At 42.5% G+C, this 14,300-nt stretch overlaps 1 protein-coding gene across 6 annotated transcripts in view; it reads right to left on the bottom strand.

Moving 5' to 3' along the window:
- Window positions 1–304: 304 nt before the first annotated feature.
- nacc1b (nucleus accumbens associated 1, BEN and BTB (POZ) domain containing b) overlaps window positions 305–14,300 on the bottom strand; it is a gene marked incomplete at its 5' end in the record, with an annotated part of 37,550 nt that continues 23,554 nt past the window's right edge. For all 6 annotated transcript variants that reach the window (XM_082537688.1, XM_082537689.1, XM_082537692.1 and 3 more), the window contains one exon: window positions 305–13,511. In XM_082537688.1, the coding sequence (XP_082393814.1) occupies window positions 13,183–13,511 (329 nt within the window). In that variant the 3' untranslated portion in view covers window positions 305–13,182. The remainder of the gene's footprint in view (window positions 13,512–14,300) is intronic.

Here is a 14,300-nt window from a genome sequence, read left to right as displayed (position 1 = left end):
TTTCTGTCTGCAGTTCCTCTCATGACCACTTGAGGCTCCCCAGTGACACCCATTATTAACTTAAAGTTTACATCCTGGTACAAAAAAAAAAGGTTTTAGTCTCTAAAGCTAATTTCAAATCTCATTTTATGAGTAAAAGATGAGGTTTTTATTTGTATGATGTGAATATGATAAACATGGGACCTGGATATACAGTAGTGGTCACACTGAATGAGGTCACATGTTTTTAAAGTAACCACCTTTTCAGATGGTGATGCATTTTGGACAAAAGTAAATCGCAGCAAATAAAGACACAACGCCGCTGTAAGGTCAGTCCTGTTTGTTACAAACCTTTTATTAAGATATTCAGATTTCTTCCTCATTTTTAATCAGTCTGGTTTCTTTTTCTCTTTACAGTAGTTAATGTGCAATTATCTTTATTACTGGGTCACAGTTAGGAATTCACAAAGTTATTGGCACTTGGAACACATGAGGGAAACACTGGCATGTACAAGGAGAGCAGGGTGGGGGGTGGGGGCTGATTCGAGGGAGCATCTGGGCAATCATCTGTATGGAGTTCAGGGGGAAGAGGGGGCAGGGCTTGGGTAAAGGTCTGTGGGGAGAGGTGTGTGTGTGGTGGGGTGAGGTTGGGTATTTTTCTTTGACATCAGTAGATGCTACTGCATTGTTTTTGTTATTTTTATATATTTATATATATTTTTTAAACTTCCAAAAGCTGTCATTTCACTTTTCCTTTTTTTTCTGGGCTATGAAGAATAATAAAGAATAATACCTCATGCTGCGAGTGCACATCTAACAATCAAACTTTGATAGTGCTTCTATGTCATAATGTACAGTTTATATATTTATATATTTATAGTGGAAGAAAAAAAAGGAGAAAAGAAAGATCTGCAGACTGTTTTCACCCAACAACACCAGAGACAAGAAATAAAACTTAAAAACAAAAAAAAGTCATTCACGGTTGCTATGATCATATGTAAGCCCCGCCCCCGTTTCTGAAGCATGATTCTGAGGTAAGACTGTGTTGACATGGACTCCCAGCTTGTGTCCCGTTTCTGTAAAAACCCTGCACTGTATGCATTCAAATGGCCCGAGAGCGCTCTGCTGAGGCTCCTGGGTTTGTTCCTGAAAAACAAAAAAAGTATGTACCTGCTTTGTAACGGCAGCCACAGCAGTTCAGAAGCTGCTCGCAGCACTGAGATATCTGTGGGGATTAAGGTCTGCTATGGCTGAGAGCTCCCGAGGTAAACTGGTACTTTTTCTTTTTTTTTCTTTTTTTTTTGAAAAACTGCATCAGCGACACGAAGACGCACACACGCACACGTGTCCTGCAGCACCTCCAGAGAGTGTGCGGGTGCGAGCTTCGGCATCTCAGAGGTTTGCCTGTTTTGTATTCATGTATACATATACAGTATATATATAGATATTTATGCATCTGTGAGCATGTGTGTTGTCTCTGGTGTGTGGGGATTTGGGGAAAGAGAAGAGTAAATGTTTCTGATAGACGACTACAGACCAGCAGACAGCAGGAAAAAGACTCGCGCAGCTCAAGGACCGTATCGGAGGTCGGGAGAAGGGGTGAGAGAGGTCAGGTCCGCTACGCCGAGGAAGAAGTGGAGGAAAGCTGGCTGAGCAGAGGGATGGAAGGCGAGACACAAACCAAGAGGCTTCACTTCAGGATTACAATCTTGTATAGTCTTGCGTCCACTTCCTGTTCACTATTCTCAAGTTTAGCCCGTTTTTAACCACACAACAAAAGTGTCGACCGTCTCAGCAGGGCCCCTACACAGGAAAAATCCACCCTCGATTTCTACAACTTCGACTTGTCAAGTGTTCAGACATCCTCTGTCTTTTGGGGGTGTTTTGGCCTTTTGTCCATCAGTTTTTGTTTTCCTTTCTGGAATATGTTATGGCTTTGTACTTTGGTTTTGTGAGTCTATAATCCATACAGTTTAAAAAGAAAACTTTGCTCTTCAGCATTAAACCTGCACTAGTGCAAATTTGTTCAAATAGTGACAAACCATCAGAGAATTATCTCCCTGCTGGGAAGTAACTTATTTAATACTCTACTTTTAAACTATTTAGCTTCTATTTTGTATTCTTGCACCACAAAACACTTCTTCACATTTACACTAACAGGTGCACTCAAAACTGAAAATGAGTAGAGACACCAAACATTTGGTAGCCAAGCGGAGGATATGTTGTTAGCACAGATAATGATGCTACGGCTAGCTAGCTAGCTAGCTTTTTCCCCATGAGCATTAACATTTAACGTTAACATCGCATGTGCAATGTTAATGCCCTGTTTGGTATTTATGTGTTAAATAGTCCTGACTGTAAAAGAATTTGGTTGTTAGCATCATTAGTGCAGATACTGACAATTGTGCTAGCTAGCTAAACAGTACTTTTTTTACTTTAATGCATTAATGACTGTTAAATTGTTACAGTGACTGTAAAATAATATCATTTTTCAGCATTTCAACTATTTTTAAATATCTTTTTAAAAATATTCGACATATCATGGCAGGTGCAGTGAAACACTGGAATCATCATTTTTGCTCACAGCCCAGACACAGGCTTTGTTTAGCAGTTATAAAGCCAAAATTTTCAAACAGTAGACCAAAACCAAAGCTAAGAAAGTTGGCACAAGGGAGGATTTTTCCTTTCGTATTTTGACCGCACATTAAAAATTTGTTGAACAAAAAGTGAATACAAGTGTCAAAAAGATAATACAGTGTCCATGCATCAGATAAACTGGATGGAATTTTTAGCCCAAAAAGACACTCGAGTACATCTGAAAAAAATCACTTTCTTAAAAAGTTCTTAATAATTTGAATACATATAATTGGTTTTACTTTCAAGCTCAAAACTCTCGATTGACCCTGAACCAGTAAACCATCAAATTCTTATTGTACGATCGTTCCTCTATTGGTGATTTCTTTTGTTCATTTCCACTTCCATATACGTGTAGGAACCCTGTTTGAATCAGCAAGACCAGACTTCACCCTTTGTTGGTAACCCTCACCCAACTCCCACCCACCCACCTACCTACCCGCCTGCGTTCAATTGCAATCCATTCCCACATGGGTGAAGGATGATCATCATTTTTACACTTTACAAGAGAAAATAAACATACAAAATAAAAAGGGAAGTACAAAAATGTAAAAACAATTCAAATAAGCCCCCCCAACCCACCCCAAAAAACAAAAAACAAAACAAAACTCACATTACATCTACAATTGTCAACCTTACATCAACAAACGTCCCTCTTCTGATGCCGACATCCAAACCACAGACAGGAAGTGACACGGTGAGTGTGCTCGGAAAGGTGCAGAGGGCTTTGGCTCTACTTAACAATTGAGCTCTTGCCCAAAGGTGCTTTTCTTTTCTATTTTTAAGGGGAAAAAAGATGACTCCACTTTCTCCATGTCACTTTTGTTCCTCGCTGTGGATCGGACGCCGAGACAGAGATCAGGAATGAAAAACATGTGGAGTGACTCGTGGATGGAGGATGGAAGCAGGAAAACGGCTGCAGTGCTCTTTTCTTTTGGAAGTCATGTCGGCAACATTTCAATCTGCTGACAGCTTTTATTTGGCATCGCAGACATTTTGGCAGGTTTGAATTGGATTTGTAAAATGAGCAGCAGTAGCCTCCAGCAGGCCTGCTGTTAAGGTGCTCGGATAAAAACAGTGATCGAGACTCTTTGATTACAATCATAGCTTTTGTGGGATCACTGTTTCTTGGGATCCTGCCACCTGGTGGTTTTGGCACTTACTGCAGCTTCTGAGCCCCCCCTCACCAATTCTCTGAAGCTGCAGTAGCTGTAATTAGCCCCCAGGTGACGTTTTAAAGAGGAAAAAAAAAACATTCAAGCAACAATAGCTTATTCTTTGTGGAAAAGCTGGTCAAGTAAACTTACTTTGGGTCGATTTGTGGTGTAAGTTTATGCAGGCTTGGCAAAGACTCTGATCTGAATTATGCAAAGACAACAGCGAATAAGCTTTCATCCATGAAAGGACAGTTTTTTTAAACAGACATTCAGACGCATTGCCTTAAAATGATGTGAGCCCGCCACAGTTTTGTTTGCCTCAGCTCTCCATCCATTTTTCAGTCCGTCCTGATCATGTCCCGACAACGGCTGCAGTACAGTAAAAAACAAACATCTGGTCCAGCATTACACCGCCTCTCCAACCCTCCCCGCCCACAGCACCTCAATCATACAACAATCGCAATGCAAAAATATGTGGTTCTCTTTCTCTATTTTACAGCTAACCAGCTTTGACTCTTTTTTAACACAACTTGGCAACTCTACATACAGGTGTTAATGTCTTATTAGTAGCATCTCCTTTAAAAATAACTTTCAAAAACTACAGTACGCTTGCTCGAATGTAAAAAACAACAACAACAAAAAAACAAACAAACACGATGAAAAAAAAACCTGTAAAACTCAAACAACCAAGCTTTTAGCACTTTGCTCTGGCCCCGCTCAACCTCGAGTTAGAAAACTGTGCTCAGGCATAGCTGCCCTACAAAGGGGCAAAAACTACAACCGACTTTAAAAGGTCAAAGGTGACAGATGATCTTTAAATCTTATATGCTAAAGAAAAACGACAATAATAAAAAAAAAGATATTCTGTGATATACAGCCTATCATACTAGGACGTCCGAGGCTTACTGTTCAGGTTCATACAGTTTTTTTCTCTTTGCACGTCTAAGAGTGTTTAAAACTTCTGTCTCGTCTCTCCGTAGCACTCGGCTACTTGGTTGTAACATTCCCTCCAAAACGAAGAGTAAATAAAACAGATATGAATAAAAATATCCCTTAGCTCTGCTCGCTGGAAGTACGCCAACTTTACAGGAACTGTGAAGTTCTGGACCGATACCCAATAACCCATTCAGATATTTTTTTTCCAACTGTTAATGTTTTTTTTTTATTATTTCAATCTTTGTGCCAAAAATCATTATAAAACATAACTGCCCTCTTTTAGAGCCTTTCAGCTCTTCAGTGTCTTTTTGAACATCTTATCAATGGAAATTAATCGGACAACAAATAAACATTGATCACTGATATCTGCACCTGCTGTTACCAGTCAACAGGGTTGATATCAACCATTATTTGTATATTTTAGAGCATCCATATGAATCTATCTTGAGAATCCTGGTTCTGAAAGCCAACTCGAGCCTCTGTGCACCCAGCTGACTTCCCAAACCTCCAGATGACCAGGTCAAGCACCATCAGACAGCAGAAACTCCATCAAAAAGCTTCCCTCTAATCACGACTCCTGCACTTTGTTCTCCTGCCTGCCTCTGTGGAAAATTTAAGACATGCAGACTGTTGTGTTAAAACAACGCTGTAGGCTAACGGCTGCCTCAGTAGCTGCTTTTGGACCAAACCAGACCTACCAGTCTTTGATCTGGTTGCATTTGCACCAGTAATACAAACTCTGAAGTGATGTATTTCCCAGGCCAGTGCTTGGTAATTTCCAATCACCTCCTGTTGTGGTCTTTTCATTTCCTGTAATCCCACTCTATCTAGTTTATCACTAGGCAGCAAGTTGAAGGGAAATGCTAGCAGGGACTATGTATTCACATCATGTTCTTTGTTTCAGAGAGGTTCGAGACAGCCTGGACTTCACTGTCAGTTCACTTCTCTGCGTTTTGGTCCATTTTTAAGGCTAATATAAGGAGCTGTTCTTTACATGCCTAACCTTTTACCACCATTTACTTTTGCTGGCCCTGCATTTGCATGTTCAGCTGCTCAAAATACACTTACATCCTGACTAATCACATTACATTTCCCTCACTGAAAGTTCCTCGAATGTTGCGGAAGAACTTAATTCCCAGGAGGACATAAAGAAAAAAGACCTTAAAAATGGAGCTCTATGAGCGACGAAGGACCCGCAATTTGTGTAAAAAGTGGGGTACATCATCCGTTGTTCCCAAAACTAAGGTACAAAAGCAACTAGTATCTCCCAACCTATGACCCTGTGTAGGATGTTCTTATATGAAAAGGATACAAAACCTCTCTCTGCTACATAATTACACATATTATTGCTTTTTTCCAAATTCTGAATAATTCAAGGACTACGTCTAGAGTTCTCCTTTTTGATGCCACTTCTGGGACAGTCTTGATGTTTCTACAAACAATTTGGAATATATATATATATTTTTATCCAATTTGTGTCAGGAAAACAAAGAACTCTTCATTACAAGCTTTCAGCTTGCTATCTCATCTTTTAACATTTAGCCAGTGCAAGATTGATGGAACGACAGATAAAGATTGGCCGGTGCCATCGGGAAATGTCATCTTATTTGTGGATGGGCCAATGGCGGTCAGCAAGGCAAATATTGATACAGTGGTGCATCCAGAGCCCTTTAAACTGCCTTGTTCAAACAGTCCAAATATCCAATGATATTCAATTGAGCATCACCGAGGAAAGGACGAAAACAAGCAAATATTTACATTTGGAAGCAGAACAGAAGTGGGAACCAGTGATTCTGATGATTCAGCTGATAAACTAATTCATGCTATGGTGATCGATTGATCATGTCAGCTCTGGTTCTTGCACACAGTTTGCCATATAATGAAGATGGAGGTGATATTTTGCTTAAAGAGGTCACATGTAGAAAATAAAGTTGTGTTTCAGTGTACTGTGAAACACTGTAAACTCACACTGCCCCTTATTACGAAGCTCAAATGGTCTCACACTGTCACACCATCACACTGCAGTGCTTTAAAAGAATTCAGCCAAATCCGTTTCTGGACATTAAAGGTATTACTTAAATATTTAAAAAATTAGTGCAATTTTAACTTTGTGGGGTTAAAAAAAAAGGCGCTGAAAGGTCACGTCTTTATCTGGATCCCAGTCGGCGTCCACTAACTGGGTGCTCTTCTTATCAAGCCTTTTTAAGAGATTTAAGCAAATCTACCGTTTATTCATTCAAGCCCCAACCCCACCCTTCTGCAAAATGTCACGCTACATAAACAAACAAGCACCTAAGTATTTATCGAGGTGGCACAGGGCCACGGAGAGACAATCACCACATCCTCCTCCCTGTCATTAGTCTCCTCTCTCTTCCTCTCTCCTCTCACTCCTGTGTCTTTGTCTGGATTGAGGCTTTGCTCGTGTGACGGCAGAATGCCGCAATGCCTCGTCTGTCCTGGGAGATTCTTAACAAACATCTCCTCCTCAAGAAGAACAGCAGCACCGCCGCCGCCTCCCCCTCCTCCTCTTCCCCTTACTGCTCAAGTCTTAGATAATTATAATTATTTCTCACTTGGTCACTTGGTTCAACAGTCTGGTTGATATTCACCTCATGATTGGCTGCGTCTCTCATGTGGACACTCTGATTGGCTGGCCACAGCAGCCAAGGGAATATGGGGACAGATAGACCTTCCTCATCAATAGTGTGATTATTAAAAGGTGCGGTTAAAACAAAAGAAGACAGTCGGACCACGGCGTCCACGCGCGCACACATACACACACACACACAGCACTGACGTGCTCGGTCAAATGTACCTACGCCCAATTAGTTTCAGATTTGCATTCGAATAGCTCATATGTATGCACACACGCACGCATGCAGCAACATATTTGGCAGCCTGTTCTCTTGTTGTTATAGACAGCTCACCCACACACACACACACAAACACAGATTTACACACACAGACCCACACACAGAAGTGGATACAGATATACAGGAGGGGAGAGTTTGGCAGGGATTTGCATTCTGTGAAGAAAATGGAGTCGAGACAGAAATGAAGCAGTGGTCGATGGAAAATGATGGTTCACGTAATGAAGCAACAAGGGACCCACACTATTTAGCTGCTTCCTTTGTGTGTGTATGTGTGAGAGCGACCTAGGGCGGCAGCAAAGAAGAGAGAGAGAGAAATGTATACATAAAGAGGCGGCGAGACAGAAAGATGTAAACAAAGAGAATGGAAAACAGAGAGACAGGCGAGGACACGGAGAAAAGAGGGAGGGAAGAAGACGAGAGAAAAAACAATTGGGGAGATGAAGAGAGGGGTGGGGAGAGGAAGAGAGGGGGGTGGGAAGTGTCAGAGTCCTGGCTGCAGTTTTGCTGCTGTCCCATGCAGGAGTACAGGATGTTTAAAAGGCAGCAGCAACTGGACATCTGGGAGGAAATTTGTAGATTAAAAATCCCCTACTGCAAAAAAATCTGAGTGTTGGAGATTTGCGTTACTTATAAGGGATTTTTATGTTTTTAAAAAAATATCCAGGAAGAGTCGAGCTGTAGTCATGACATGCAGCGTGCCCGCAACACATCTGCACGTTTGATATCATACACATATACAGACTCTGTGCTGTGTATATGTCACTCTGCAGGTGTGTGTGTGTGTGTGTGTGTGTGTGTGTGTGTGTGTGTGTGTGTGTGTGTGTGTGTGTGTGTGTGTGTGTGTGTGAGACAGGGGGAAAAAGAAAGGTATGCCGCTCTCGGAGGCAGACAAAAACAAACAGCCACTCATCTCAACCTCTGTGCACATACCACCCACACACCCACACACACACACACACACACACACACACACACACACACACGTACAGACCTTGCAGAACTGAGCACCCAAACCACCCACACACAGTGACAGACATGCGCAGTCGCCCCATGAAGCCAGACACACACGTATGCAGCACATAGATCGAGACGCAGACCCAGCCTGGCATAGGCATGCGCATTACACACACACACACACACACACACACACACACACACACACACACACACACACACACACACACACACACACACACACAGTACCACTGTCAAAAGCTCTTTCTAGTGAGGAGGCAGACATTAACATGCCATAAATGGAGATAGAGGGAAGCGAGAGGAGAGGAAAAAAACTGCATACATACATTAATATGCGCACACACACACACATTAAAAGCACACCCACACATTCTGTTCGCCCACAGATACACACACACACACGCACACACAAAGCCTTTACAAACAGCTCCCCAACCCACCCTGCAAGAAACCACACACACACACACACGTACATACACAGCCGTATGCATGCATGCATTCACACCAAATCATCCGAGCGTCCCAGCCACCACCCTCCCCCCCTCTTCATCCGTCCCTCTTCTCTATGGAGGCTTACACTGTCCTCTCCTTCCCTCTCCATCTCTCCCAGATTCTTTTTGATTCCCTCATTTAAGACAGTGCTCTTACACAAAACACTGCGAATGAGCCAACGCACAGAAAAAGAAAGCAAAACAAAAAAAGTGCAAACTGTCCATCCCCCCCCCCTCCCTCTCCATCCTATATCTTTCTCTTTTTCTTTCCTTGTTCATGTCTCACACTTGTTCTGTCCCCAGGTATCGAACTTGGTAGAGTCTCTGTGGATCGTACCATGTGGTCCATCACAGAGGGTGGGGCAAGGCGCCTCCCCACTTCCTCCTCTTGGCCTTTAGGTGCTTGTCTCAAGACTAAGGGTTCTTTGACTAAAAGCATTTGATTTACATCTAAATATGTATATTAAAAAAAACAAACAAACACATAAACATCTTTCCTCATAAAACAGGTTTTAAAAAGCAGACAATTTTTTTTCATAACACTGATCTATAAAAACTGGTTTCGTTCAACGCGCCCCAGAGGTTGCTTTTTTTGGTTCCACACTAAGATCTTGTACAGGGTTGTTTCTGCGTTTCGCTTAAGAGACAGTCTGACTACAGACTCTTTGCTTTGCGTGTGCGAGCGTGTGTCTGTATGTGTGTGGGCGGTGGGTAGAGTCACAACAGCAATATGAAACTGTGACAATGATATTAAACAGTTCAAATAGCTCCACTTGCCCACTTCACTAGCATTAAGGTGCTTCAGGTTTCTTCTATCGCAAAAACACGGGCCACGTATGATTAGGAAAAAGAAATAAAACCTGTGTCCCGTTTGGGTTTTGCCGTGCTCAAAAAACAAAAAATCCACATTTTTGATGTGTTTGTCACAGTGGAAAATTGAAAGTAACGCACGCAGGAAGACAGGAATTAAGAAAGGGGGAATATTTAAAGTGACAAAAGATTTTAGCAAAGCCTGACTGACACTGGGATTTAGAGGAACAATGAAAACTGAGATCAAAGATGCATTAATCTGCTATTTAGGTTTGATTGTGGGCTGATCCATTTGGTTCCATTCTTAATTGCTCTGTGTGGAGGCATTTCGAGCCTGCTACTCTTAACTTTGACTAAATCTAATAAAAAGTTCTTCCGTCACTCTCATTAGGTTTGCTTTAACAATTCTTAGAAAGCTTTTATTAAACTTGGAGTAATGTAACAGGGTTATCTCCATTAACTCCATTAATATTATTTGACCTCACCTGTCTCTTGTCAGCACCAGTCGCAGCACTATTTCAGTCTTGATTCAGTCTCAAGACTGAAAGAGTAGCATCAGTGCACACCTGTGCTGTCTATTCAATTACAAGTTATAGCAGGATAAAGATTTTCACATATTTTTCTGGATGTGCAGGTATATACAGTCTCAGTCCTCTCCATTGCAGCACCAACTGTCATACTGCAGTTCACCTCACTGCCAACTTAGTGACTTTGCTGGAACATTTAGCGCCATTTACTGACCTTTTCCTCAAAAAAAAAAAAAAAAAAAACTCCTAGCAAAAAGCGCTACTTCACAGATCTTCACCACCTACAAGAACTCCCCTCAGAGTCAGATGCATCTCTCTCCTCCTGCTGCTTAGCGAAGCACCAACCAAAATCTGAGCTCTGCGTGATACAACAATGCATTTCACAAACTAGCACTGCGCTCTGAGACCGCTAAGAATATTGTAAACAATAAAGTGGAAGTCGCTCTTTCCATTTCTACATCGCTTCAAGGATGATTTTCTTTTTCAATAAAGAATAACATATATGGAAATACAGATTCATCTGTGATGCCAATATTGCCCAATCAATATGTATCAGTCAGGCTCTAGTTATTAGTTCATTGTTATTGATTGCCACTGCTTTGATTTGAACAGGCAAGATTAAAGGACTGAAATTAAAAGCTGGTTATAAAACACACTGAACATCCATTTCAGGCAGCACAGTGGCATTGATGATCAGAGTACCAGTGGGACTAAATCAAACGTTCCTCTGGACCTGCATTCAACTTCAAACTGAACAAGAGCAGAAAGCCCTTTCCAGGGTTTTCTTGATGACTGTATTCAGCTGCGTTGCCAAAGCTGAAGGCCAGTTTTTTTTAAAAGAAAAGATCTACTTCTGCACTCTTGTTCTTTTTTTTCTTGAAAGCTACCACTCACACACGCAAGTACCAAAAGCAACCATGACTGCAACGACTTTCAGGGTTGTTTCTATGCCAACATTTCTCTGACTTCTATCATTTAGCAGCTTTCCTTTTTTTGTCATTATAAGCACTTATAAAGCCAGGAATTTCACTTTCAAACAGACGCGCACAACTTTGAGCCACTTTTCTATCTGCTGCATTCTCCTCAAACACAAAATGTATCTGAAACGTATCGCTTCGATGCGATTCCCCTTTAATTCCCACGTCGCTCTGGTGTACTGTAGCCGATGCAGCTGACAGCCCCCAAATGCGTATTAGCGCATGTATGTGTGCTCACTGCAGTGATGGGTGAATGAATCGCCCAAGCGTGTGTGAAACGCTCTGTCTGGCCTCCCTCTCTCTCTCACACTCTCTGCGGCAGCACAAACTGTGCGGCCATTCAGACGCACACCTACATGCGCGCACGGAGCCGTGCTGCTCGCCATGTACCGCCGTCTGAATTAGCACCTTTGTCCGTGCCAGGCGAGCACATATCCAGGCGGGCAGAGCCTGAGGAAGCCCGTTCCGTTAATATTCTCGGAGAAATCAATTTAAACATGAGCTGACATGAAAAGAGCACCGCCGCTGTATCCTCTCTCTCACACACACACACACACACACACACACACACACACTCAATTTGTCACTAAGCTCACAGGCAGAAACTCGCTTTAAGACAATTCTTGACTTTCGTTCAGATTTTTTTTTAAAAAGGGGAGAGGGGGTGTTAAACAAACTTAGAGATTGGATTCTAGCTTTTTCTTATTTTTCTCTTTTTTGCCTTTTTTAAAATAAAGCCACACCGTTTTCTCAGTCCGATACATACAAAAACTTAGTTCGATTGTACTCATACCGCAGGAAATAACACAGTGCATTTATCACACGCAAACTCTTTTACAATCATCGGTAACAAATTTCCTCTCCTTCAGGAGTCTCGGCAAACATCACACACAAAGGTGACAAAAAAAACAGAAAAAGTAAACAAACTGATATTTTATTTTTTGTTTTTTTAGAGTTTAACGGCCAAAATGTGGGGAAGGTTTGGGAGGGGGGAAGGTTATTGATTAGGCTTTAAACTCGCTAACAAATCTGAACATATCACCAGCCAATCGAAAAGCTGCTGTCCAAGTCAGAGCATTTCTCTGAAGACCAGTAGGTCAGCTTCCCGGCATGGCCAGCTGGGGTTAAAGAGCAGGCTGAGGTCGAGGAGATCATAAACCATGCCAATATACATATTAATATTCATTTCAACCCCTGACCTCACCGAGCCCAAACACTCAGAGAAGCTTTCATCTGGCAGATGAAACAAAGCAAACCAAAACAACAAAACAAAAAGGGCTCGGCGCAACCTCACTCAGCTGCATCTCGAATGCTTCGCCACGCATACATTCAATATCAAAAACAACAGTGTTACCGAAGTTTGGAGAAGGAGCCTTCTCCAAACTGGATTACCCCTCCCCGCCCCCCTTCCCCTAGGGAATGTCTGTGATTATGGTAAGAAAAGGTTTTTAGTGACAGTACACACTCTTAAAAACATAAAAAAATAAAGGCTGAAATCAGGTTTCTAAAGGTTGCAGAAGGATGAGGAACTGGGGGGGAGCGAACCTCCTTCTGCTACCTTTCACCATCTCTCTCCACAAGAGCATTCAAGAACAAACTGCAGAGATTCATTCTGAGCTGTGGAGACAGACAGAAACGTGGACAAACAAAGGAAGGCAAGCAGAACAAACTGAAGAAACATATCCCCAAACATAAAGCGGGCTAGGGGAGGAGTGATTACTGTCAAGACCAGAGTGGCCATCGTTCTGTTCTCATCACCCCAGAGATATTCCACCCCTCCTTCCATCAATCTGTCCATTCTATCTATCTGTCCGTTCACTCACTCAAAACAAAGTGCTGCTATCTCCCCCCGCCCCCTGCAGGCCGTCTGCCGGCGTGGCTCCGCTTCCCGCTTCGCTGTTGTTGGCTGCTGCCGCTGCAGCCACGGCTTCCAGTGAGGCGGGGTCAAAGCCTTGCTCCGTCCCCAACGCGTCGGCCTCCATCTTCACGCTGTCGGCCAGGAACGCGGAGTAGGCGTCGCTGTCGGCCATCAGCAGTTTCAGTTTGGGGATCCAGCTCTTGCGGACGACGCGGCGGGCGTTGGTGCACATGTCGGCAGCGATGGCGTTCATTTCGCTCTCCTTGAAGCTCGGTGCGAAATTCTGGCAGTAGACTGGAGCGAGGCAAAGAGTATGTAAAGGGACAATAAGAGGAAATGATGGGAGAGAAAAACATATGGCAGAGAAACGCAGAAACGCATTAGAGCCTAAATTCTAAAGCTGCAGCTTTGCATACTGACATGCAATCACAGACTGTATATAAACATAGGCCAGTGTGATGTCATTGATTTGTAGACTTTAATTTTGAACAAAGGGGAACCTTTGGGTACATCATACTATTTATTCATCTCTGGCTCTCTTCCACAGCATGTTTTTTGTTCTCTCTTCCTTCTCTCACCCAAACTGGTCCCTGAGCCTGGTCCTGCTGGAGGTTTCTTTCTGTTAAAAGGGAGTTTTTCCTTCCCACTTTCACCAAAGTGCTTGTTCATAGGGGGTCATATGATTGTTGGGTTTTTCTCTGTATGTATTATTGTAGAGTCTACCTTACAATATAAAGCACCTTGAGGCGATTGTTGTTGTGATTTGGCGCTGCATAAATAAAATTGAATTGAATTGAACTGAACTTGAGGCTGGCTCCAAAAGCAAGTATCATAGACTCCCAAGCCCAATTTGTCTTCTGTAGCTAATGTACATTTTCATAACAACTGTTATAGTTTGCCCTCATATTTATTAGCGTTTAAAACTCTGGGTGTGCTTGCTTTATGTGACTAGTTGATGCTGGTAAAGGCGACTGTAGCTTCCAGCTCTCTGCTCGGCCTCAGAGCCACTAATTTGAGTCACTTAACTGGATGTCTAGACATGGAGTTTTGGTGTTGGTGTACTGTGAGGAAATTCTACTATAA

The sequence above is a fragment of the Aulonocara stuartgranti genome (genome assembly GCF_965226115.1).
Source record: "Aulonocara stuartgranti genome assembly, chromosome: 6".
NCBI classification, from domain to species: domain Eukaryota; kingdom Metazoa; phylum Chordata; class Actinopteri; order Cichliformes; family Cichlidae; genus Aulonocara; species Aulonocara stuartgranti.
This window is presented reverse-complemented; position numbering and strand designations above follow the sequence as displayed.